The 26,542-nt window shown below is 33.8% G+C and overlaps 6 protein-coding genes and 1 pseudogene across 7 annotated transcripts; 4 read left to right on the forward strand and 3 right to left on the reverse strand.

Annotated features, from left to right (window-relative positions):
* The first annotated feature begins 5,585 nt into the window (after nt 1–5,585).
* On the forward strand, nt 5,586–6,501 carry LOC112327456 (uncharacterized). Its single transcript, XM_024600445.2, has 2 exons — nt 5,586–5,911; nt 6,143–6,501. Exons 1-2 carry the CDS (start codon nt 5,731–5,733, stop codon nt 6,391–6,393), a joined length of 432 nt encoding a protein of 143 aa, XP_024456213.1. The 5' UTR covers nt 5,586–5,730; the 3' UTR covers nt 6,394–6,501.
* A 3,062-nt stretch (nt 6,502–9,563) lies between these two features.
* On the reverse strand, nt 9,564–10,946 carry LOC7493970 (chlorophyll a-b binding protein of LHCII type 1). The gene has a single exon (XM_002307689.4). It carries the CDS (start codon nt 10,504–10,506, stop codon nt 9,712–9,714), a length of 795 nt encoding a protein of 264 aa, XP_002307725.1. The 5' UTR covers nt 10,507–10,946; the 3' UTR covers nt 9,564–9,711.
* Nucleotides 10,947–11,586: 640 nt separating this feature from the next.
* LOC7493971 (chlorophyll a-b binding protein of LHCII type 1) lies at nt 11,587–12,629 on the forward strand. The gene has a single exon (XM_002306891.4). It carries the CDS (start codon nt 11,694–11,696, stop codon nt 12,486–12,488), a length of 795 nt encoding a protein of 264 aa, XP_002306927.1. The 5' UTR covers nt 11,587–11,693; the 3' UTR covers nt 12,489–12,629.
* Nucleotides 12,324–14,550, reverse strand: LOC127905366 (ER lumen protein-retaining receptor B-like; annotated as a pseudogene).
* Nucleotides 14,500–16,904, reverse strand: LOC7493972 (probable alkaline/neutral invertase B). The gene is made up of 5 exons (XM_002307690.4): nt 16,750–16,904; nt 16,213–16,653; nt 15,687–16,118; nt 15,046–15,604; nt 14,500–14,912 (listed from the first exon to the last, which is right to left on the reverse strand). The coding sequence occupies exons 2-5, from the start codon at nt 16,591–16,593 to the stop codon at nt 14,617–14,619; spliced, it is 1,668 nt and encodes a 555-aa protein (XP_002307726.3). The 5' UTR covers nt 16,594–16,653; nt 16,750–16,904; the 3' UTR covers nt 14,500–14,616.
* Nucleotides 16,905–17,881: 977 nt separating this feature from the next.
* LOC7493973 (uncharacterized) lies at nt 17,882–20,993 on the forward strand. Its single transcript, XM_002306892.4, has 5 exons — nt 17,882–18,347; nt 18,440–18,551; nt 19,311–19,375; nt 19,462–20,043; nt 20,531–20,993. The coding sequence occupies exons 1-5, from the start codon at nt 18,141–18,143 to the stop codon at nt 20,636–20,638; spliced, it is 1,074 nt and encodes a 357-aa protein (XP_002306928.3). The 5' UTR covers nt 17,882–18,140; the 3' UTR covers nt 20,639–20,993.
* A 1,426-nt stretch (nt 20,994–22,419) lies between these two features.
* Nucleotides 22,420–25,919, forward strand: LOC7477674 (uncharacterized). Of its 2 annotated transcripts, none has more exons than XM_006383680.3 (4): nt 22,420–22,857; nt 23,115–23,258; nt 23,345–23,415; nt 25,403–25,919. In XM_006383680.3, the coding sequence occupies exons 1-4, from the start codon at nt 22,510–22,512 to the stop codon at nt 25,743–25,745; spliced, it is 906 nt and encodes a 301-aa protein (XP_006383742.1). In that variant the 5' UTR covers nt 22,420–22,509; the 3' UTR covers nt 25,746–25,919. The 2 variants fall into 2 exon arrangements, with proteins under 2 accessions (XP_006383742.1, XP_002306929.1); XM_002306893.4 differs by having other exon boundaries at nt 22,432–22,857; nt 23,121–23,258.
* The last annotated feature ends 623 nt before the right edge of the window (nt 25,920–26,542 follow it).

Genomic DNA, 26,542 nt, shown 5'->3' on the forward strand with positions numbered 1-26,542 from the left:
TATATGAGCTAGACTCTGTCGTCTTTAACTCGTTTATAGAGCGATGTGACTTGAACAGTATTCTTTGTATCAGACATAAATCTTGGATAAGATTTCGAAACCGAAGCCTGATTTAGAGGCGTTTTGGAATTGTGGTAATTGTTATATTTAAAAGTATTTTTTATTTTTTAAAAAAATTATTTTTGATATTATTACATCAAAATAATCTAAAATATTAAACAATTATTAATTTAAAATATAAAAATAAAAACAATTTAATTTTTTTCAAAAACATTTTCAAAATATAAAAACAAAAATAACATGGATTTAGGAGGAAGTAAATGCACACAGCCTCACAGGAAAAACGAACAAGTTTAGAGCACTATTGTTTGGTTTTGATAGATCATATGTATTTTTCTCGGACTTTGACTACAAATTAATGAATAGCTATTCAAAGGATGTACTTGTCGGCACGTAAAAATAATTAACTACAAAACTAAAAAAAAAAAACAGGGCTTAATACGATTGCTTCACTGGTTATATAAATAGTATAATACTTCCCAACTTTTTTTTTTCGATCATTTTTTTTTAATTTTTATCCTTCAACTTTAATTTTTTTTTATAACATAATTGGATGAAATTAAATTTAAAATCATGGCTAAATTCAAAAAAGGACTTAAATGTAAAGTAGGGATAAAATACATGACTAATTCTAAATTTGCAGAAATTTTCACCTTCATCTTTAATGTTCTTTTAATTAAATTCTTTTATGACATAATTAAATAAGATTAGGTCTGAAATAATGGTAGAAAGATTATTTTTTTTAAAAAAAAGACTTATATGTAAAGCATATATAAAATACATGGCTTATTTCAAATTTATAAAATTTTTATTTTAGTTCAAAAGTTCATTCTATTTATTTTTTAAATTTTAAATTTGAGATTGAAAATAAAAATTTATGAAAAAACAACAAAATAATAATAATTCTCTCTATTATCACAAAATTGACAATTTAAATGGCAAAACTAAGTGTAAAAAGTTTTAATTCAACGAGAAAATGTTGATAATGATAATTTTTATTTTTTATTTTACTTGAAAAATAACTAGTATTATTTTTATCTGAAAAACTTAGTTTCGGTTCGTTTAGATTTTTTAAATTTAAATGATTTTTTTTTATGATTTTAAAATGTTTTTTAGTTGATATGTAATTTATAAAGGTTTTTTCTAGTGATTATGAGTTTTTTTCAGTAAAAACGACTGCAAATGTTGCGCTGTCTAGTATTGCATCGTATACCACACGAGTCCTGGAACTTGACGTGCAAAACAAAGAGAAAGGGTGTTGGTATTTCTGGCTACATTTTGATAGCAATGATTAAAGGGGCCGAGGTAGGTTCATGAAAGCACCAAGCATTGTCATAGTACTATAGTAGTGTGTGTGTGTATATATAATAATAATAATAATAATAATAATAATACGCATAAGAAGGCAAAACAAAGTGTTGCGTCAGGATTGAGTTGTCAGGGATATCTGGTGGAGAAGAGTCCTTGGAATCGTCCAGGGGGAGCCAGGGAAGGGTCCAAATGAAGAAATTTTGTAAAAGGGTGATCAAGTAGTGGTTATTTTTTTAAATAATTTTTTATTTTGAAATATATTAAAATAATATTTTTTTTAAAAAAAATTTGACATCAATATATTAAAAAATATTTAATTCTTTTTTAAAGAAATTTAAAAATACAAAAACAATCATGAATTTTAGTAGATGTTCCATCTACTGGTGCATGGTACTTTTGCGTTCTGCTTTTTCTTTTTTTCAATCACTTGCGCACTTTCACAAAATAAAGAAATTAAAAACCTTCTCAATCATTAGGAAAGAGTTAAAGGAAAAAAAAATCAGACATGCACGGAGCATAAAAATTTAAACAAAATAAATTAAGACAAAATCAAGAACAAATATCAAATAGACAACCAGATTATTGTGACAACCTAATCTCTGCTGGCGCCTCACAAAAACTATAGTATTGCTAGTAATGCCGTCCCGCTGTAAAGGTAATGTTTGGTATTATTATGTTACTTATTTTTTATTTAAAAATATATTAAAATAATTTATTTTTAATATCAAAACAATTAAAAAACATTAGCCGCCACCCACGTTGGAAAAACAGTGCCAAAATGGTGATGTCCTAAGGAGGTCTTATCTAGGCTTTAAATTTAACTCAGCACAATGTTTTTCTTGTGTCTGAGTGTGATCGATCAGTGGAGTGTGGACAATTATCAAGTTGATGGGTGGTAATTAAGTTCCTGACAAGTCTGGTCAGATCACTCGTGCAGCTTGTTAATTTTATGATATTAATATCATTATTATCATTAGACCTGCACTAATCCAACATATTGATCTAGTAAACTCATTTTAAATTGACCTAAAATACATTGACATGATAAAACATACTTAACTTAATTAACCATGTTTTTAATGATCCAGTTGTTTTTGTTGGATATAATCGGATCAATTCTAATCATTATAAAAACACAATATTAATTTAATAAAAATATTGATTTAAAAATTCATGAGTTGATATAATAATTAACTCAGGTTATTTTTTATTTTGATTATAGAATTACGTCTAACAATTATAACCAATAGCACTACCTATTTTATTTATGAGAAAAAAAATGCATGCAACTATCACCCATGCACTTTAGCATTGCGGTAGTTTAGTATTGTGATAGTTTTTATTATTATAATTTGAAAAAAAAATCTAGTAAAAATATAAATTATAAAATTTTTATAATTAATACTTTTTTAAAAAAAATTCAATGAGACTCGTGCAAAATTGTAGTGACTAATAATTAATCAACACTTTTAACATTATAATTAAAGCAAAAAATAATTTCAACTACAATTCATCTCACTACGATATATATCACACCATAATAAAAGCTACAAATTATAATTTTTTTGAAACTAATATTTAAAGAAATAATTTTTAATAGAATCTATATAAAATTATTATGTATATTAATAAATAAAATATTTTAAAAATTATAGTTAAAATAAAATACAATTTTAACCATAGTTATTAAACCCGGTTTGAGAGTTGACCCGGCTAAGAGGCTGGGTCCTTGGTTACATGGGTTGAAGTGGGTCAACCCATAAAAAAATAAAAAAAATGTTTGAGATTTTAATATTCCATGTGAAAAGTTAAGAAATATTTCATGTGGATTTATGTTATCCCACATTTAAAAGTTAAGAAACTCTTTATATGAATGCAGGGTATATATAGTTATCCCACATAGAAAAATTTAAAAATATTTAATGTGAATGAAGGCTATATATAAATGGTTATCTCATATGTAAAAAATTTAAAAACTTTTCATATGAATGAAGGCTATATATAGCTATAAAACATGAAAAAATTAATAAATATTCCATATGGATATGCACTATAAATATAATCATTTCACATGAAAAAGTTAAAAAATATTTAAGGAGAAGTAGGCTAAAAAAAAATAAGGTCAGATATTTATAAATTAATTTTATTTTTTTTGAATTTTTTTTAAAAAAATTAGGTCTCACCTAAGTTACACCAGATTATTCAGCTTGCAAATTAACCCAATAAGTCATTCAAATTTAACCGGGCTAATAGCAAGCCTGAGTTTTAGCCATTGAAAAGTGAAAACCCAACTAAAACCCCGAATCACTCTGATCAATCTGTGTTGCGAGGCCGGGTTTTATATCTTTTACTTTAGGCCCCGTTTGTTTGCTGGAAAGTAGTTTCCTTTTAGAAAGTGAATTCCGGGAAAGTGAATTCCGGGAAAGTGAATTCCGGGAAAGTATTTTCCGATGTTTGGTAGTGTAATGGAAAATAAGTTGGAAAACACTTTCCAGTGTTTGGTTATGTCATGGAAAATGAGCTGGAAAATAACTTATTAATGTTTTATTTTTCTCAAGTTTATTAAAATAACGAGGAACAAATCTTACAAATTAAAAAGTTGAATGAGAATGAAATTGAAAAAAAATATAATTTCATAAATTATCTCAAATAAAATAAATAATAATCAAAATAATAGAGATCAAATCTAAAAAATTAAAAAAAATAAAAGGTGAAGAAATTAAAATAATAATAATTAACATTTCATAAATTATTTCAAATAAAATAAGTAACAATCAAAAGAATGAGGATCAAATTTGATAGATAAAAAATTTCAATAAAAAAATGATAAGAAAAAAGCAAATATCAATTATAAAAATAAGAACCAAAATTAATATAAAAATTAAATTTTAAGAGATGAAATTGAAAAATAAATATTCAAAACAAATTATATATAGCAATCAAAAGTTTGAGGATCAAATTTGATATAATCAGCAAATAATGACATTTCTAAATTTTTCACAACTTCCGGAAAGTGTTTTCCTCCCAAATTTTCCAGGAAAACACTTTCCTGAAAACCAAGCCAAATTTTTCTTTGACTGGAAAGTGTTTTCCGTTGATGAACTTTTCTAATGGCAAAAAAACACAAGAAAGTTTGGAAAGTGGTTTCCCGGAAACCACTTTCCGGAAAACAAACACAGCCAAATCAAGTGATGAGCCTGGCTCGACTTAATAATATTTTTTTTAAAGTATTTTTTTATTTAATTACATAACAATAAAAATATACACTATTAAAAAAACAACCATATAAAACTAAAAAAAGAAAAATGGATTAAACAAAAACTTGCTAATATTATAAAAAAAACAGTTATATTCTTATTTGAAAACAAAATAAAGTAAAAAATGAAAAGTATTTAATAAAATATACTAAAATATATTCTTAATTATTTCAAAAATTTTGATAAATTATTAATATTTTGAATTAATAACCTAAAAACAAAGGTAAATTTAAATTAATTATATTAAAAAAACAGGCGTGCATGCTTTACCTGAATTAAGAAGCACAAGCTTGCACCCGGACTTTTTTATTATTATTTATTGTTCACCTCGTCCACTCGTTTTTTTTTTTAATTAAGCACACGACAGGATGCCTTCGGTGGCAAGCAACCTCTGGCGTGCTGTTCCCATAATTCATTTATTATTATTAGAGCATTGAAAATGCTATATTGAAAAGTCAAATAAAAAAAATAGCTTTTTGAATAATATAAATATAGCTTTTTGAATTATATGCATTCCAATAGTAAAAAGTTATTTAGAAAAACCATTTATATTTTAATATATTTCATGTTAAATTAATTTTAATATAATTATATAACTAATTTAGATATTTTATATATAATATAATTATGATGTTATTAATTATATAATTAATATGAGTAATTTATAAAAGTAATATAAAATTAATGAAGTAATATGAAAGTTAAAAAATATAATTTAATAATAAATTTAAAATTTATTTATATGAATATTTTTAATTTTAAGTTTTATATGTTATTGTTAAAAATTTAATTTTTTAAAAGTAAATTCAAATTCAAACTTTGAAAAAATGACCGCCAACATAACCGCCAACATTTGAAATTTTAAAATTTAAAATTTTGAAAAAATAATAGCCAACATTAAATTTTCAAATTTCAAATTTTGAAAAAATAACCGCCAACATTTTAAATTTTAAAATTTCAAATTTTGAAAAAATTACCGCCAACATTCTAAGATTTTACAATTTGAAAAAATAGTCCATCTATAAATATTCTCATATATCTTAACATTTTTTCTCATCATTTTCTTCTCTCCAATCTTTGTTATATTTCATTAAAATTCATCATGAATCATTCTAATTTTAATTTTTATGATGCTTTTGATTTTGATGATGACACTCCTGTGTTGGCTTTTCAAGTTGCTATTGCTGTGGTTGCTGAAGAAGAATCGAATAATCAAGGGCGGAGAACAGGGTATCGTGGCTCTATTCCTGGTCACAATATTGTCAATCGTAATAGAAAGGAAGGTAAGTTAATGTTATATAATGATTATTTTGCAGAAAATCCTAAATTCACTGAAAGTCAATTTCAAAGAAGATTTAGGATGAGTCGTCGTCTTTTTCTTCGGATCGCAAATGCAGTGGAAGCTTATAATCCATATTTCAAACAACGGACATATGCTCTTGGTGTTCTTGGTTTATCTTGCCTTCAAAAGATAACTGCAGCTCACAGAATACTTGCATATGGTATTCCTGCAGATCTTACTGATGAATATCTTCGAATTGGAGAAACCACTGCGATAGAAAGTCTTAGAGCTTCCGTCAAAGCAATCGTAGAAGTTTTTGGTGATTGGTATCTAAGGGCACCAAACGAGGCCGATATTTGTCGATTATTATCAATTGGAGAGCAGCGTGGGTTTCCAGGGATGTTAGGGAGCATTGATTGTATGCATTGGAAATGGGAGAAATGCCCAATTGCATGGCATGGGATGTATACGTCATTGTCGTGAACCAACTATAATTCTAGAGGCGGTGGCTTCACAAGATCTTTGGATATGGCATGCCTTTTTTGGAATGCCTGGATCATTAAATGATATTAATGTTCTTGATCGGTCACCTATCTTTGCTGCACTTGCTGAAGGTCGTACTGCTCCTGTCAATTATACAATTAATGGGCATGAATATACAATAGGATACTATTTAGCAGATGAGATTTATCTTAATTGGTCAACCTTTGTTAAGACAATCCCAAGACCATTAGGAGCAAAGAGAAAATATTTTGCAAGCAAGCAAGAGTCTGCAAGAAAAGATGTGGAGCGAGCATTTGGGGTGCTCCAATCTCGTTTTGCAATTGTACGTGGATCTGTTCGATACTGGGATGAAGAAACGCTTGCATATATTATGAAAGCTTGCATAATATGATTATTGAGGATGAAGGAGCAATGAACCTTGGATTTGACCATGAACATGAAGTCAATTCATTTATATCAGTGTCACATGGTGAAATACCAGAACTACATGATTTTCTTCAAACTCATAATCGAATTAGGGATAGAGCAACTAGTTCTCAACTACAAGAAGATTTGATTGAATATTTGTGGGAACAATATGGCAACGAGTAGAATCTTTAGATTTGAACTTCTTATGTTATCATAATTTTCAAGTTTTTTATGTTTTTTTTTCATTATGTTTGTTATCTTTTAAGTTAATTAATCATACTTGTTATAGTTAAGTGTTAGAGGAACTTTAAAAAAGTATTATGAATTGATATCAATTTCATAACAATGTATTTAAAATAACCAAGAATTTTCTACATATTTAATTAAAAATACATTACATTATAATAAATCAATCAAAGTTAATTAAAAATCAAAACCCCTCTTTTGCATAATTTCTAACTTTTTATTTTGAAAATACGCTGCAAAAATTGGATCCAAATTAGAAATATCCATTTTCATAATTTGTTCTTCTTTCTCAATCCTGTCCAATTCTTGTTTCTCTTGACTTTGTTGAATCATCATGGCTTGTTGCTCTAACATAATTTTCCTGTCTTGTTTCTTCTAATCCTCAATTTCAACTAGAGTATCCCTGAATTGTTGTAAGAGATTCGTTACAGTTACATCCCCAACTTTATCTCTTCCTTGTCTACGTTTAAATCGTTCATTTGCAGCCTTCTGACCGATTGGTCTATCTTGATAAATCAATGGTTCACTATCTTCTCCTAAACTAACAGAATCAGGGGTAGATGGAGTTGATGAAGCCGGACTTGCATTGACATGACCTTTTTGTTTCTTGTTTGACCTTTGATGTTGACTTGCACGCTCAAATTGCCATTTGGGTTCTTTTCTTAAGATAACCCAACAATGTTCTAGTTGAAATCGTTTGCCAACGCAAGAAGCATACATTTGCCGAGCATCATTAATCTGGTAAAAAAATAAATAAAATAAATAATGTTAAAATATATGTTAAACAATTTAACATAGAAATGAATATTAACATTACCCTTGATTCTTCGGTCATTCCACTTTGCTGACGATTTTCAATTTGAGTAACAAATCCAACAAATTTACCGACTTCTCTATTTATTTCTTGCCATCTACTTGAGATGCTTATTTATGAATGATTATTCAAGTTTCCTCCATTCTCTACAAAGTAAGCATGTACGCGAGCCCAGAACTGTTTTGTTTGTTGTTCAACTCTTGTAATTGGATCCTTGCTTGTATTTAGTCATGCAGAGACAAGTAAACAATCCTCCTCTGGTGAGAAATTTTTACTTCTTTGTGATTTTTTTTGCCGAATGGACATTTAAATTCGAGCATGTTAAGTCATCAATTAATTGATTAGAATCACTTAGTTGAGAGAGAATATCTTCTGACTCACTCATAAGAAAGTTGGTAAAAGAGCTTGGAAAGTTTGAATCCATCTACATTAAAAAAAAAAAAAAACTCAAGTTAAAACCTTATAAGAGAGTGTAAAAGAAGCTCACATTCAATGTCTAGCAATTTTGTAGTTTTCATACATGCGAATTAATAATAAGCATTGCCTCCTACTTGTTCTAACATAACAATTTGACCATTTTTTGGAACTAAAAGAGAATCGATATACTAGTTTAATTGCATTTTCAAAAAGACAAAATATAATTGACCTCAAATTAAAACAGACAATAAAAAATAAATTTTAAATATGTAACTCTATCTTTTTATCAATATCAACTACCATTATTAATTCCTCTCAATTTTATCAAAGATAACAATATAAATAAAAATTGTCTTCCTTAACCCATATTAAAAACATAAAATAATAAAGAAATAAAACTCATCACAAATATTAAATTAACAACAAAAGGTCTAAAAAATCAAGAGATATAAAAAAAAAAATAGAAAAAGCTTTTAAACAAGCATACCTTTTAATTTCAGCTAATTAACACAACCGATGTTAATAATTAACCGGAGAATAATTGATTCTTGTTTTTTTAAATTTGAGAGAAGGGTGAGACACAATACAAAAATTTAAAACTACAAGTTTTTTCTTCATGTATTTATAGAAAATTTCTTCTATATTTTTTTTTTTAAAAAAAAAGCTGTTGGCCAACGGCTATAAAAATAGTCGTTGGCCAACAACTATTATTTTGGCCATTTCTACAGTTAAATGTAGAAATGATTGTGAAGAAAACAAATAGCCATTTTGGCTATTTGTTTAGCTCCTCCGTTGGAATGCAAACAGTGAAGAAATAAAAAGCGAATGACGTTTGGCTTCTCATTTAGCTGCTCGGTTGGAGCTGCTCTTAGCTTGATCGAATTATTCAGAATTCAATAAATTTTTAAATACATATTTTTTTAAAAAAAAAACAGTTATAAACTGATATATCAACACATTCTCATAGAATTACTCCATGATAAAATTTCCACCGTCGCCATTATTGACAACCTCGCCCAGGGGCTAAAGATAGCAGACATGATGTTTTTTTGAGATGATTTGAAAGAAGGTGAGAGAATGCAAATGGTTGTTGTTATTAATGGGTTCTTGGTCTGTGTATATTGGGGTCCTTGGAGTTTCTGTGGAGTTAGTTTCCAATGTTTTTGGGTTTTCAAGCTTTAATCACATTTTGGATACTAATCTCATCCTCTTTCGATGAGAGGATTCAAACTGTAATGAGATGTTTTAAGCACAAGACGATAAATTTAGAAATTCAAAAGAATTATGAAAGATCATACACTCATCACGACTTGGTAGTACACATGTCACCTTCTGGATACTAATTTACATCACCACACACCACTCAAATCACACACACACAAATATATCATTCTAGTAAAACCAAGAATCTCTCACTTTCCGGGGGCGAAGTTTGTGGCATATGCCCAGGCGTTGTTGTTAACTGGGTCAGAAAGGTGGTCAGCAAGGTTCTCCAGTGGTCCCTTTCCGGTCACAATGGCCTGGACAAAGAATCCGAACATTGAGAACATAGCCAACCTCCCATTCTTGAGTTCCTTCACCTTCAACTCAGCGAATGCCTCTGGATCATCAGCCAAGCCCAGTGGGTCGAAGCTTCCACCTGGGTAGATTGGGTCAGTTACCTCACCGAGTGGCCCGCCAGCAATTCTGTAACCCTCAACGGCACCCATCAAGACCACCTGTGTAGCCCAGATGGCCAAGATGCTTTGTGCGTGGATCAAGCTTGGGTTGCCCAAGTAGTCAAGTCCACCCTCGCTGAAGATCTGGGCTCCAGCCTTGAACCATACAGCCTCGCCGAACTTGACACCGTTGCGGGACAAGAGCTCGGGGAAGACGCATCCAAGAGCTCCAAGCATGGCCCACCTGGAATGGATGACTTCAAGCTCACGGTTCTTGGCAAAGGTCTCTGGGTCAGCAGAGAGGCCAGCAGTGTCCCAGCCGTAGTCACCAGGGAACTCACCAGTCAAGTAGGATGGGGGCTCACCAGAGAACGGGCCCAAGTATTTAACACGGTCTGGTCCGTACCATGGGCTCCCGGAGGGAACAGGCTTGGTGGTTTTCCTCATGGAGACACGGCCATTGCCCATGATCTCAGAGGAGGAGGGATTGAGCTTCACCGCCTTTCCGGCTAGCGAAGGGGACGAGAGGGCCATTGTTGCTGCTGCCATTTTCGAGCTGATGAGTAAACGTGTATGTATTTGTGATTTACGATTGAAGAGATGATGTTTGGTGGCCGTGGGTTGGAGTTGACGGTCTTCTTTTTATTTGATCTTGTGGAGATGGTCCTTATCTTAGGATTTCTATGACTGCACTCTTATTGGTTGGTCACGTTTTCGAAGATCGATTTTGAATGTCGACCTGGCACTCTCTACACCACCTATCATCTCCACGTCATTTTGGCTGCCAAAAAACGTATCCGAAATCTGGAGCAATGTTTCAAGATGTGTTTGTTCCAATAGAAATTTGCCACATATGCTTTTGGTCATCTCACAATCTATCTCTATTAGCTTGGAGGCAGCCATGAAATCTAACGTCATGTTGTCTAATGTGCTCTACATTATGTTTATAGCAGTTTTACCTCAAATTAGTGAGAACAGTTAGATTTATTGTTTCCTTCTGGTGGACAAGAGTTAAAAAGCACAAGACATGGTTGGTGTAAATCTTGCATCAATTTATCATATTGATTACAATCTGACAGCAATGCCAATTACCAGTTTTAGCAATCTCCACCAGATAAAATATAGGCCTCCAAGAAATTCTGGAAGAAGCATGGCTTTAATGCTTCTTGACATGAGAAAAGGATTGTGTTTTGAATGGAAAACTTGGCTGCCATTATAGCTAGAAAACACTGATTGAATCCACCCCAGATGGGGAGTATCATTAATTTGGTTCAAGAAAAACAATTAATGAAGACGTTTTCTTAAGAAGAAGAAAAACTTGAAGTCATTTGATCGAGATATTCTTGGCTAGACAAGCCACAACCTCTCATTATTTTCATTTCATCAGATATTTTGTGAAGCCATTCTACCAGCCACTCAATTCTGATAAAATGTATACGTGGAATACTTACAACTTCAGAAATGAATCTAATAACATGGTGATTTAGAGGGTGCCAAGTAAGATAATAAGTATAGAGCCCAAAATCTAGGGCCTCCAATGAGATGAGAGATTCAGATACCCGAAGATAAGAGCTTCTGCTCTATAGGTGTAGCCCCGTGTAATCCAAGAATTTAGATACCACAGAGATAAAGGAACTCAAACGCATAGCTTCCTACAAATACCCCAGCTAGCCAATACTCTCCACCACTAAACCCAAAGCTCAAAAAAAATCTTAACTGCACCCGCTCATCCAGCAATGGCAGCAGCAACAATGGCCCTCTCGTCCCCTTCGCTAGCCGGAAAGGCGGTGAAGCTCAACCCCTCCTCCTCTGAGATCATGGGCAATGGCCGTGTCTCCATGAGGAAAACCACCAAGCCTGTTCCCTCCGGGAGCCCATGGTACGGACCAGACCGTGTTAAATACTTGGGCCCGTTCTCTGGTGAGCCCCCATCCTACTTGACTGGTGAGTTCCCTGGTGACTACGGCTGGGACACTGCTGGCCTCTCTGCTGACCCAGAGACCTTTGCCAAGAACCGTGAGCTTGAAGTCATCCATTCCAGGTGGGCCATGCTTGGAGCTCTTGGATGCGTCTTCCCCGAGCTCTTGTCCCGCAACGGTGTCAAGTTCGGCGAGGCTGTATGGTTCAAGGCTGGAGCCCAGATCTTCAGCGAGGGTGGACTTGACTACTTGGGCAACCCAAGCTTGATCCACGCACAAAGCATCTTGGCCATCTGGGCTACACAGGTGGTCTTGATGGGTGCCGTTGAGGGTTACAGAATTGCTGGCGGGCCACTCGGTGAGGTAACTGACCCAATCTACCCAGGTGGAAGCTTCGACCCACTGGGCTTGGCTGACGATCCCGAAGCATTCGCTGAGTTGAAGGTGAAGGAACTCAAGAATGGTAGGTTGGCTATGTTCTCAATGTTCGGATTCTTTGTCCAGGCCATTGTGACCGGAAAGGGACCACTGGAGAACCTGGCTGACCACCTTTCTGACCCAGTAAACAACAACGCCTGGGCATATGCCACAAACTTCGTTCCCGGAAAGTGAGCAACAAAAGAGTTTTTTCTGTGCTGGGACTATTGGCTTGTAATGTTAACTTGTGATGTAACGAGCTCATGAATTGAAACTTGCGCTAAAAGTAAATATTCTGTTTGGTCCCTTGAAAAAAGAGAGTCGTTTTTCCTCTTATTTTTCTGCTTCTTTGTTTTGGAAACCACCTCTCCCCCCCACACACACACACACTATAATAGGCTTCATTTAGGCATCAATCAAGAAGAAAATCTGCCGTCATCGTTCCCATATTTCCAAAATACATGCTCCATTTTGAAAAGGCTAATAGGAATGCACATGTTACTCTCAGTCATACCTTTGTGTCCTGTTGAATATGTGATGCTGTGTTCCTGGATGAGTAACCAAAGCTAGCACAGTACATGGAATCACCTGTTTGAGAGGAGAAAAGGCTCACAGTACATTAAGAAAAAAGCAACATACAGCAAACGGAGAGGGGAAAAAAAAACTCATGATCAAACAACATTATAAACAGAATTAGTAATGCTATCTTTGTGCATTTAATCTCGCAAATTGATGGCAACACCAAAGTGAATCCAAGAATTCACATAACACGCTAACCAACCATTTCAGTGGGCACAGATCAGGATGGTTGCGTTTAAACTCATTTAAGTATTGCAAGCACAAGTAACCGATAAAACCTAGCAGGGTTACAATCAGGGATGTTTGACTTACAGGATGAGCTAGCCGATCAAAGACTGTTAGATCTCATCCCATGATGGTTTTTGGTTAAACTCATTGAAGGACTTGTAAGCCAATTGATAATCTTGCCGAGGGCATAATAAAATCAGGAATTTTTAACCTACAGGATTAGCTAACTGATGAAATACACATGGAAACATTGCAATTTAATGCTTTAACTTACATGCTAAAATATGATCACTCCATGATCTTTAAAATCCCATGGGATTTTCGGAAAGAAAAAAAAAGGGTGCTATCAATGGATTATTTCAGCTCAAAGAACGCACAAGACTCAACAAATAGTGACTTGCAGAGTTTTTCTTTGTCTTCCACTTAACTGGAACTCAAGTTGAATCGGATCACATAAATTATGCAGAGGTTTGTCAGCAACGTAGCTGAATCAAGTAGATTGTGTATGTCATACTCCATGACAAAACTGCAATAGAGCCTAACAGCTAAAATATAGCTGCTAGCTCCTGTGATTTTAGTGGAAGTCCTGCCAAAAAAAACTAAAATTAGAGAGATCGGAACAGAGAGACTAATTATGGCCGGAGTTTCAAGCATGAGATTTACCACAAAACAAAATCTAGAGTTGTGCTGGTGCGTAATACAGAGATGAATGATATCTATCAAGCAATTATATATGCATGACACAACGAAAATTGATCTTGCTTTCTTCAATAAAAGCTACTTATCCTCGATTAGCACATTAGACCCTCACACCTCAAGCCTCAACACAAATTCTTCACTCATCACAGTCTTCCCATATGAGAAGATGAATCACCATTTACAGAAAACAAGAAGAAATCCTTTCCAAGTCATAATGCAAGATTGACATAAACCTATACAAGGAAAAAAAAAAAGAAGCTGAGAGAGATGTTTCGTATGTATTACCAGCACATGTATTCTCCTTCATGAGCTTATAAATAGGAACATAGAGTCCAATAGCATGAACAGTCTCAGCAGCAACAAAGAGGTTGCCATGATCATTAACAACCATTCTAAGAAAAACCAAAGCTGCCAACCCTGATACCATCGCTAAAAACGCCTTGATCTTTGGCGTTTGCCTTGACCTCTTCGTTGCCAGGCAAGGCCGGATTTAATAGCATTGCTTTGATACGATGTTCAATTGATGTATTATTTAGTAATATATAATTATTTTTTTATATCCCACGATTACTATATTGACGTTCAATTGATGGACTATCTCTTTGATTAATTGGTTTCATACTTCCATATGATGCTCGGGTCCTCAGTTCATTGTTGCAGTTTTAGCACAAAAAAGAAAGTTTCATATGGCAATTGGATCTATGAAAAGCTACAATCGATAACCAATATCATTAATCAGTAAAAGTTCCATTGTCTATCTGACATTCTAACAAAAAATAACCAAATCTTGAAACATAGAAAATGATAGTAGGAAATGTCAACAAGTCCACGAAGCAGATCTTTTCACCAAGTGCGTAATTTGTTTGTCTTCCTCGAGTGAAATCATGCCAAGATGAGATGGATCTTCAAGCATCATTTTGGCAACCAAGTAGCCGGCAATGGACCACGTTTGGAATTTGCGAGCCTGCTTTCCAACGTATAAACCAAGCTTGCCATCATAGTATTCAGGCCAGTGATCCTTTGATAACCGGCTTTCAGCAAGTTCAATGGCACGCCTAGCAATTTGAGGACGGCCAGTCTTGATACAAGCTGCTGTTAGAAGCCATAAAAGGACTGCATTGAAACAATTACACAGGTAAATATCTCAAATACCCTTGGAGATCATAGCCAAGAACTACAATCCATTCCAATCTTGGAAGCAATGTATCATGACTTAAGCTAGATTTCGAAAGCATAAAAAGCTAACCTGGCCAGGACCCTCCATTGTGGTAACTCCACCTAGTATTCTTCGGATCACAGCCGGTCACAGTACGCCATTCATGACTTTCTAGGGCTGGATAACAGATTTTCAGTGGCATTTCTCCAACCAGTTCTTCCCATCGAGATTCAATTAGATCCATTATTGCTGAAGCTTGCTCAGGAGTTGCCAGAGATGACAAAATTGCAACACAATTACCTAAACAGAACCAACGAAAGTCCATTCTCGCAGGACTAACATTTCCAATGAAGTAGCCACCACGAGTCGGCATGAAATCGAAAACCCAATCTGGAAGAGAATCAGGCATAACATTGAACTTGTTAACAGCAGTATGAGAATACTCCTCTGTCTTATACCGATATATGTCGTTGAGTTGCTTCATGTCTAGCCAAAAATAATTGCGCATGTGATAGCTTAAAGCATGGAGCCGCGTAGCTACCCGATCCACAAATTCCTTCCCTTCATCATCTTGCTTGAGTAGAATCAAAGCACACCTTAGTGCCATAAAGAAGAGTGCTTGAATCTCAATAGGATATCCATACACACCCTGAACAACAACATGAAAAACAGTACAATTAGTTTGTCTACTCCAGGATAAACAACAAGAGCAACTTGTGTTGTAAACCAACCATTCGACGGTCGATCATACAGCATCCATCGGCACAGAGCAGAGTTGGGAATGTGTCAAAGCCTTCTGACAGACACAGATTCAGGATAAGGCGCATACCCCTTTGACATTCAGGCATTTCAGCCAAGGAAGAATCTCCTGTGGACTTGGTATATGCACGAAGCAATATAATCCACCAAAATCCAGAATCAACAGGAGCCACTCTTCCTATCGCACTCTCGCCAAAGTCAGCCATTAAAGTCTCAATATTTCTATCAGGATGATGGAGCACTTTAAAACTTGCTGGCATCACTCCTGCTCCTAGCTTGAACTGGTCTACCATTTTCTCACGTGACTGGAGATGAAGGGTTTTCAAAAGAAAATTCCTGACTACCTCGTGCTCCCCATTCATCAGAAAAGCTAAAGCACTCGGTACAAAATCTCTAACAAATACCTGTCAAGTACAGGAAGACCAGCACAGCTACTATGGATTAAGAATAGTCGAACAAGGCTCAAAGGAAACAGAAACTGAAGGGGATCGAATTTACCTGATCATAGTTGAGTTCTTCGACAGAATGGTCCAATGCAGCGATAGTCCCGACAGGTTGGCTCCGGAAGTAAACCAATGTTCTTCTCAACGATTCCCACGCATCGACTACCATGGGGTGTGATTCAAAACCACATGACCTTGGTGTATTAAAACCAGACCTTCTTCCTGCGGGAGACAAATTCTCAAGATGGTCTATTATGCGAAAGGAATTTTCACTAAATGATCTTTCATCGAAGGATCTCTTTCTCTCCACATTGACAGGTCTAGGCTTGTCAGACAATCTTAAGAATTCGGAATCAATTTCAAAAATAGAGCCTGCTGCCTCAAAGTTTTTGACACTTGCATTTTGACACACATCCATGGCAGCAATCGGAGACATCCTTGAAATTCTCAAACCAGTCACTGAAATAACAATCTAGACTTGATAGTATAATAACACCTGCGATTGATCAAAAGAAATGGGCATCAACGATTTAGTATAGTTATCAATATAGCAACATAGATTCAGAAAATTAAAGAAAATAGGCATTCATACCAGTTGAGAGGGAAACAATGAACGTTAACTTTGATGATTAGCAAATGGAAAGCGACCCTAAATAGAGTAACATTAAGATAACACAAACATATATAAAGGATAGAAGTAGGCTTAGGAAGTGCCGAGGATGTGCACGAGGAAACCTACACTGCCTTCGTACGCATCATCAACTAATGAAAAGAACATGCTTTATTCATGTCTGGCACTTGAATTTGGTACAAGAGGTGAAAATGTTGGCTTGCGTGGAAATCTTGTAAGATCCGGTAATGACTTGGGAAGTTTCATCCATTAACTTGTCTTTTCAAACTCTATCCTTTTGCTTACCTTAACAAAGGCTAATAACTGGCATAATCACAACTGTGTTGAAGACTTAAAATACAAATTATAACAATTCTCATGGTAATGAACTTGCTAATCCTTTTCTTTGCACTCTAACGTTCTCTTTGATTGTGGATTATAAGAAAAGTTATTTAACTCAATTAAATTTATTATCTAGGTCACGAGTTGAATGAGTTAATTTAGGTTGATTTAAAAAGTGTTGTTTCAAAATTACAAAAAAAAAAAAAGCTAAAATGATATAGTTTTGAATATTTTTTTTAAATGTAAAATATATTTTGATTAGATTAACTGAGTTAAAATAAATCAAATCTAAATTAATTTTTTTTTAAAAAAATTGATTTTAAATAACAATTAGGTCAATGAATCACCTTGTTGATCTATAAAGTCGAGTCAAATTTAATAACATTTATTATAAGAGGGTCCCTTAAAATATGGTATCGATTGTTTTTTAAAGTGTTTTTCGTTCAAAAATATATTAAAATAATATTTTTTTTATTTTTTTAAAATTATTTTTGAAATCAAAATAATCTGAAAATATATAAAAAAATAAATTTAAGAAAATAAAAAAAATTTAATGTTTTTTTAAAAATACCTTTGAAATGTAAAAATATACATCCTTAAGTAAGCTTGAATGATAAATGGCAAATTGATTATGGATAATTTTACGAGCCCAATGATAAAGCCCATTTGCTTTGGAACGATGTTATTCATTCCAAATTGGATAATGAAAATTTGTGGAGGATTATTTCTGAAAATGGATGATCTGAAGTCTGAACATCCAGGGAGTATTCATCAATGGCTTTTATTTTTATTATTTTTAGAAAATATTATAGTTAAGGCCCAATATGGCCCGAATCACTCCAGTAAAGAAGCCAATCTCCCTATCACTACACTGAAAACCCCCCCTGTTTTGCGTTTTTTTAATTTACAACGGTCGAATCCGCTCTCAAACAGTGAAAGCCCTAAAATCACAATTATTCCTTTTTAATTCAAAAAACCTTCCTTTTCTTCTCCTCATCCTCCTTCATCTTCTATAACGATTCGATTCAATAATGGGTACTTCAAATTGCACTCAATTAGTAACTTCAGATCGTGAAAAATGGGATAAAGTATTCGGTGGCCTAGTAAAATTACTAAAGAGCCAACAAGAACAGCTCGAAACCCTCTTAAAAGAGAGGCACTTTCTTGAAGATCGCATTAAAACACAACACGAAAGATGGGTTTCTGATATTCGTCTCTATGAAGATCATATTTCACAGGCAAGTTTACTTTCTTGTCAAAAAGTTTAGTTCTTTTTGGATTTTAAAATTAGGGTTTTGAAAACTTGGGTTTTTTGTGATTTCTTGTGTAGATTAATGGGGATTTGGTGGAGAAAGATATGGCCTGTGTGCTTGAGGCTGCGAAAAGTGATTTGATGTTGGGATTGAAGCAGAGAGAGGCATCTCTTCACAAATCGAGATTAGGTCAGTGGCTTTTTCAAGGGTTTTATGCACTCTTTTTGTGATTTGTTTTGATTAATGTGAAAAGAAACGGAATTTGGAGAATTAGTATCAGGTTGCAAGTTCTAATTTTGAGATAACACTAATTAGGACTGAATGATAAAGGATTGCTCCTTTCTTTTTCTCCCTTATGTGCAATGCATTATGTCATTTTAATGGTGGAGTCTGTGGTAGGAACAAAGGGGGAAATTAGGTGATAGTTTTTTTTTTTTCAAGTGTTTTTATGCCTTCTTTGTGTGATATGTAGAATATAAATGGGAAAAAAAAAAGCAATTTTGGAATTTAGAGTTTGTTGGATGATTTTTTTAATTTAAGATGAAGCAAGGGTTAGATTATTTAATTTTTCCCCTTGTTATATTAAGAAAATGAATGCTTTCTATGATTTTGGCGATGGCACAAACAAAATGGGTAATAGAATATGGTAAGACACTCTAGTACTTTGGATATCTTATTGGTGTAGGAGTGATTCTCCATTGAAAACTGTGGTTGAATTCAAGTTTTATGTCTAACTGCATATTAAAACACTTCACAGGTTTCATCCTTGCTGCTAACTTTCTTGTTTGATTCTCTTGACTCAGAATTATTAGTTTGTTATTTGGTGTTAACGCATGGTGAATTTCACCTAGATTATGTTGTTGGGAATGCACTTGTTCATGGATGGCTTTGTAACAACTCCTTTACGTATTTAATTATGCTACATTTGATTGGTGTTTGTAATTGCAGAGGAAACCGAAGATGAATTGGCAGATTTTCAAGCATGGTTTAGCTACCTCTCTCAAAACTTAAAAGTATGTTTTGTTTCATTTTTTGGTTCTTGGGGACTTTACTTTAAATACCATCGTGGGATTTTAATTCTCTGTTTGATATTTATCAGGCAAATTCTGAAGAAACTGCCAATGGAAAGGGAGGTGGGAGTAGTGATATGAAGTCTGGTGGTGCTAAAAAGTTGGAAGCCAAAGTAGAAAGGCTAAAGCTTGAAAATGAGAAGCTTGTTTCTGAAAAGAATTCTGAAGTATCTGCACTCCTGAAAGAGAAAACTTTTGTGTGGAATCAATATAATATTCTAGAAAGCAATCTGACCAGTAAATTAAGGAGTAAGGAAGCTGAAGTTGAAAAGGCGAATGAGAAGATAGCAGAAGTTCTTGCCACCGCAGAATTGCTCCAATCCTCTAATGATGAGAAGGATGAAATTATTCGCAGACTGAATATGAAGGTGGCCAAGATGGAAGCTGATGCAGAAAAATGGAAGGGAGAAATTTCCAAACTTTCCCAGGAGTTGGAATTTATTAGAAAGTCAAGAAGTGCTCAAGTTACATCGATAATGAAACCTTGCAGTGCACCAACTAGATCTTCAAATTTGGGAGTCAAAAGCTGTGGCAGAAATTTTAGCAATCTCGTTGACAGGAAAGTATCGGCACCTATACTGGCCACTGTTCCTTCAAAAGGTTCTGACAAGGTACTTAAGAATCAATAGTGCACATACAAAGTGAGAAAGGGTGGCATGTCGGGTTTTTTTTTTCCCGGTATAAGATGATGGCTAATTTGGCTTATGCATCATTGGATATCTAGGGACTATATAATCTTTTCATTTATGAAAGAACAAAAATAGACAGCAGCTTTTAGAAGAACTATTGTGTTGGAAGACCATTAAATGCATCATTAGAGCTAAAAAATTATATGATTATCACATCAATAGCAACTTAAAAAGTGTCTGGGGAAAACTTGCTTCTTTTTTGTTTGTTCATGTTATCTTGTAGTCATATATAGATTGATAGTCAAAGTCGAATGTTGAATCTGCAATCTGCATGATTCTTTGTGATTTGTTGCAAATACAGGACATTTTTTGTTTGTGATCTGTTAAAATGAACGTTAAACATGCGTGTTATCACATCTACTTTGATCATGCAAAGCTTAATTGTGATTAACGCCTTTTTTGTTGTCAGGGTAGCAGAAGCTTGAAGAAAAAAAGGATTGACATTTTGGAAACTCCGAAACTGTTCTCTTCTACCTTTGAAGTTCCTAAAGTGAAGGTCCCATCTACTCCTGCCTAATGACCTTACCACACCATTCTTTAACCTCTCAGCTTAACAAAGTAGCAGCTTCTCTGTGTAGTTTCTTATTGAACTCCGATGTTTGGCTCTGTAAAATTTTCTTTCTATATTATTGTCGATCTGATGTAAGTTAAGTTGTGTCATATCTTGAGGAAAGCCATGCTTTCCTTCGATCTTATTGTGCAGTTTAAGTTAGCTGTAGTCCTGCTTAGTCTGTAGTGCTGAATTTGGTTAGAATTTGTAATGCCCCTTCATTGCAACAGATACTCTTGTATATAATTGTCGGGATGCCCCAAAACATTAGGAGCATAAAAAATCCAAATGGAAAAAAAGATAGCAAAAGCCTTCTTGTTCATCTTCTCGATACAAGATGTTATAAAATACATGGATGATGCAAAGAGCTAGCCACTAAACGGGCCTCCATACAATTGGAGACCACATGGACTGAAAAGAAGACCTGTAATTTACCATCACAGCAAGCACCACCACCAATCCCCAAGGCAAGCTCCAGGTTCTATCATCCAAGCCATACGATGCTTGTGTTAGGAAGTGTGAAGGTCGCATCTTTGATAATGTGGTTATAGTTCCTTTTGATTCATTATGAAAATAGAAGCAGATACACTAATCAATTCGAGCTAATTTACTCATCCCACCTCGAACTCTCATCTCGAACTCTCATTTAGCACATCAACTTTAGCACTACTTATATTCGACTTTAGCACTACTTATATTATTCTAATCCAATTACAGAAAAGAAATCTACACCAGCGTATCCAGTATCAAAGGACTATCTTCAAGTGTTTCATCAAACATCAAAGTGTTTTTTATTTATAAATATATTAAAATAATATATTTTTTTATTTTTAAAAAATTATTTTGACATCAGCACATTAAAATAATAAAAAAAACATAAAAAATATTAATTTGAAGCAAATAAAAAAAATTTAAAATTTTCAAAATCGTTTTTAAAATACAAAAACAAACATGGCTTTAAATATTCAAACAATATATAATATAGAAATAATTAATTCCTAATTTTTATTTCGTTCCACTCTAATATCACTTCATAGAAATTAATCCATAACATTATCATGCCAAACTCAGTGAGATTTTATAGTCACCATTAAAAACGATTTCTAGATTTTAAGACTTGATAATACATATTATTAAATTACTTCTTTTATTGAATATCTTGATTTTGTAAATAAATTAGTTCTGAAATTTGATTATGACCTTTTAATCAAAAGATTAATCTGTTCACCTCCTTAAAAAAATTATTTTTTGAAAAACAAAATCTAATTAGTTCATGCTGATGAAGAAATTTATCATTCAACAACTAATTTCAAAAATATAAAATCCCTGTAAAACAATTCAAAAATCAATAAGGTAAATAAGATAAAAATTAGTCAAGTAAAAGTTAAAGATAGAAAGATAATAAATAAGGAATTGCAATTAAGAAAGAGAAATCAAAAGATTTATTAACTATAATTAATGTTACACGTGTGTAAGTGGATCTCTTTCCTTTCTTTATATATAATCGTGAAAACAAATAGTTAAATTAATTTTAAAATATTAAAAATCAATTAATAAAATGAAATAAAATATTATTATTCAATCAATAAATTAAGTTTTCATAAATATAGAGTAAAAAGATTTAAGGGTTATCAGTAAAATATTTTCCATGTAGAAATTTGAATATTTAAAGGTGCAAGGGAAACGGTGTCGTTGCGTCTAGATCGCTACTGCTAATGCTACTAGCTCCATACGACATCGCCTAGATATTACCCCTGAAACGAAGTGCTTTTTTCCTCACCAATCATCACAACGTCTATAGAAGCTCCATCAATCGTTCTCTGGGTTTTCTCTAAAAGATGCCTTCAGAGGATGCGAAACTCGCGAAGAAAGAAGAGGTAGTAAAAAAAGCACCAGCAGGAGAAGAAGAAGATGAGAAAAAGAGCTTGAGTGCCATGCTCCAAGCCCGGAAAAAGAACCCAACAAATGCTGGTACTTTAACCACAAAATCTGGGTCCAAAGCTACCAAAGTCAAGAAAGAAGAGCCTCAAGATGATGATTTTGATGAACCCATTAAAGGTAAGGGCAAGGGCTCTTCGGGTTCTAGCTCTAAACCAGCAGCTAAAGTCAAGAAAGAAGAACCTAATAGTGATGATGATGATGATAAACCCATCTTCAAAAAGATCCCTGCTTCCAAAACTGATAAGGTATTTTGGTTTTGGCCTTCTTTCTTTTATCAAGTGTGTTATTTTTCTAAAGGTTACAGTTTTGGTCTTGCACTTTATAAAGGTTTAGTTTTTATTAGTCCCTGTGGCTTGTTGACAGAGAGAGAGAGAGTGCGAGGGAGTTAAATTTCTGGTTTGAAATAGTGGGATTATTTTACTTTCCTGCTTTTAATTAGATGCAAGAATGGATTTTTTAATTGATGGGCGTGGTTTTGTTTTATTTTGCGGATTGGTTTGAGATAAAGGAGCTGAACAAGAAGAAAGTTAAAAAAGAGGAAGTTAATAAGAAGACAAAGGTGTATGTGGCAGCTGTGCAGATTGTGAAGAAGAGGGAGAGAAAGGTTTATGATTTTCCTGGACAGAAGAGAGATCCTCCCGAGGAGGTAATGTAGTTTGTTTCATTTGCTTTAAGTTGTTTTCCTTTTATTTTCCTGATTTTTAAGGGGCTTGTTGGATTCTATGGTTGCAGAGAGACCCATTGAGGATATTTTATGAGACACTGTATGAGCAGATTCCCGAAAGTGAAATGGCACAATTCTGGTGAGTCGTTTTGTCTTTAGGGTTCAGTCTCTTTGTTATCATACCATTATCTTGGTAATTGGAAAAGAAGTTTGCTGATAGTTACTAAAGGACTTGCTTGATCTTCTATGATGCGCTCCTTAACCATTCTTTGTACATTCACAATGATCTTGCAAACTCTTAATCTAGGATTATTTGAATGTATCATGCTGGCTTAACAAGCCATGGAATTGTTGAGCTTTGATAATAAAGAGAGTGATAAAACCAGCACCAAAACCAAATTTAATCAGGAGTTTTAGAACATATGGGATAAGGATGGCCCTGGATAGATTATATTCTTGATGGTAAACATAAAGGCATGCCCCCTGGTGAGCCGGTACTTGATCTTCTATGATGCGCTCCTTAACCATTCTTTGTACATTCACCATGATCTTGCAAACTCTTAATCTAGGATTATTTGAATGTATCATGCTGGCTTAACAAGCCATGGAATTGTTGAGCTTTGATAATAAAGAGAGTGATAAAACCAGCACCAAAACCAAATTTAATCAGGAGTTTTAGAACATATGGGATAAGGATGGCCCTGGATAGATTATATTCTTGATGGTAAACATAAAGGCATGCCCCCTGGTGAGCCAGTACTGCAATGTTCGCAAATGTTGACGTTTTATGCAGGAATTAGAAAGTGCAAAGGCTGTTGATGAGAATCTGCAAAAAAACACTTGCCATGGTGTAGAAGTATTTAAAACATCGGTGCATAAAATCAGCTATTTTGATGCAAAATGGAAATCATAAATGTCCACTTAGAAACATAAACATACTTTGCAAGTGTGTACATATGTAGTTACCTTACGTTTGGCCTATTTTTTCCCTCTTTCTAATGTGGTCAACAAGGATTAGTGCATCTAATTCCCTATTGAGCCCCTGATTTGATGTTCAGTTCTTATGATGTGTAGGCCATATAAGAAATTGTGGACTAGTTAAAGTGCCCTCAATGTAACCATATGATGAATGGTGTAGACTCTGTTGCTGTTGTACACTAACACAATCAATTCTTTGATACTTGAGTTAAAATAACATCAGTGTTTATTTGCATAAATTCACTGGTAATTTCTAGGACATGGCATTTTTATGATCCATGTATATTTTATAAAGGTTATGCTGCAATTTTCATGATAGACATTTATGGTTGGATAGCCATTTTTTATTGAACTCCCTCAAATTTGACACGCAAAATATGGAATTTGTCAATGAGCAATCACAACTCCTTTTTTCTCAAAAATAGTCGTAGGTTCAGCAAGAGGAAACCCAGCTGTTCATGGTAATCTCATAATGGTCATGGGAGAAATGCATTTATCATGTATGGAATATAGAACTGAAGAACTCAACATCAATATCAGTTTTCTGAAAAGAATTTGAATTTGCTCTTGGTTCACCAGGTTGTAGTTCACCTTGGTTTTATCTCTGCTTCATCTTTTGTCACACCACTGAAAGTTTGGGTGTGATTGTTTGTGTAGTTTAGAGGATGATCAATTGAATTCTCTGGTTAATCATGACCCTTTTCCTTCTGTAATCTATTGCAGCAATGACTCCATCTTGAAAACATGCATTAGTTTCAACTTTCAATCAAGTGGAAAGGGATAATATTGGTTTTTGAGTGATCCTACGAGTCTGTGTGTCGTGCATATCAACTGACCCTTTTAGGATTTGAAAGTTGACTGTCTCTAAAGACTGCACTTCTTGTTTAGAATTGAGGCCAAACAAGAACAAGTATACATATCATGTCATATAGCATGACTTGATCTTTTTGAATTTAGTTAATTTCAGCAAACTAATCTGTGTGGCTATTGGGACTTTGGGAGTGCAATGATCATGTTCATTTCTTCGGAACTGTTGTCTGCTTTGTGATAAATTGTTGAATTGTCAGCCTTGTGATCATGATTGTACTTATCTTTTTGAGTATCATCATGCATTTTTTAAACAAAGCTGCATCTGAATGTATATGCAGGTTGATGGAATCTGGTTTGCTACCTTTGGAGATGGCCAAGAAAGTTCATGAGAAGAAACAGAAAAAGAACAAGTTCACTTCGCCAGTGAAAACAATTACTGTCACAAAGAAGACTCAGTCTACAACTGTTACAAAAAAGACACCATCTTCTACAGTATCTTCAACGAAAACAAAGACAACAGGCTCCAAAGTTGTATCTTCAACAAAAACGAAGGCGACAGACTCCAAAGTTGCATCAAAACAGCCTAAGAAGCGCAAGGCTGGAGATGAAAGCTCCGAAGATGATTCTGATGAGGACTTCTTAATTACTAGGAAAAACGCAAAGAAACAGAAAACATCTTAGACTAACCAGCATTTTCTCATTTTAACTCTCTCGGGGACCGTTTATTGTTTTGACTAGTTTGTGGTTGCCAGTGCTGGATTTTCAGTGATTATTTATGTCCCCATGATTTTATTAAACATTGGATAGCAATCCAGGATTTTAAGAGAAGGTACCATGGGGTCATTTTCAGTTCAAGTTGGAGGATTTTTTTTTTCCTTCTTTCTATATGGGGATTTTGCATAGAGAACCGTGGCTTTAAATAATATATTGTCATTACTCTCACGGTCGTTATCACATATATTAAACCTAGCATGGCGGGTTGACTTTGGATCTCCATGACCTTGGTTCGGTGTTAAAAAATTTGACTGGCTGAAACCTTATCAAAATCATTTTATTGACTCTTTTTATATAAAATAATGTTTTGTTTTTTACTAAAAAAAAAACCAACGTTATTTTAACTTGATAAATTAGTCCGAGTTAATATATTTAACCCCTTAACTCGATTCTGAACCTAGATTGTGGGTTATTTTAGATTTAGTTTTTATGGATATATTTAAAATCTTCAAGTTATAATGCAATGAATATCACAAATCTGATTTTTAAACGAAGAGAATAGTTCGCTGAAATTAGACATCCAATCCGTTCCAGATTCATGCTGAAATTCTGATTATCTTATTAAAAAAACTAGCATGTAATTTTAGTATTGTGGTCTGATTTGTATTGCTGGAATTAGAATTTGGAATGGATTGGAAGTGAAACACAGCCACCCAGTCCATTCCAAATTCTAATTCCAATTATACAAATCAGACCATACCACT

This window comes from Populus trichocarpa, chromosome 5 (genome assembly GCF_000002775.5).
Source record: "Populus trichocarpa isolate Nisqually-1 chromosome 5, P.trichocarpa_v4.1, whole genome shotgun sequence".
Lineage (NCBI taxonomy): Eukaryota > Viridiplantae > Streptophyta > Magnoliopsida > Malpighiales > Salicaceae > Populus > Populus trichocarpa.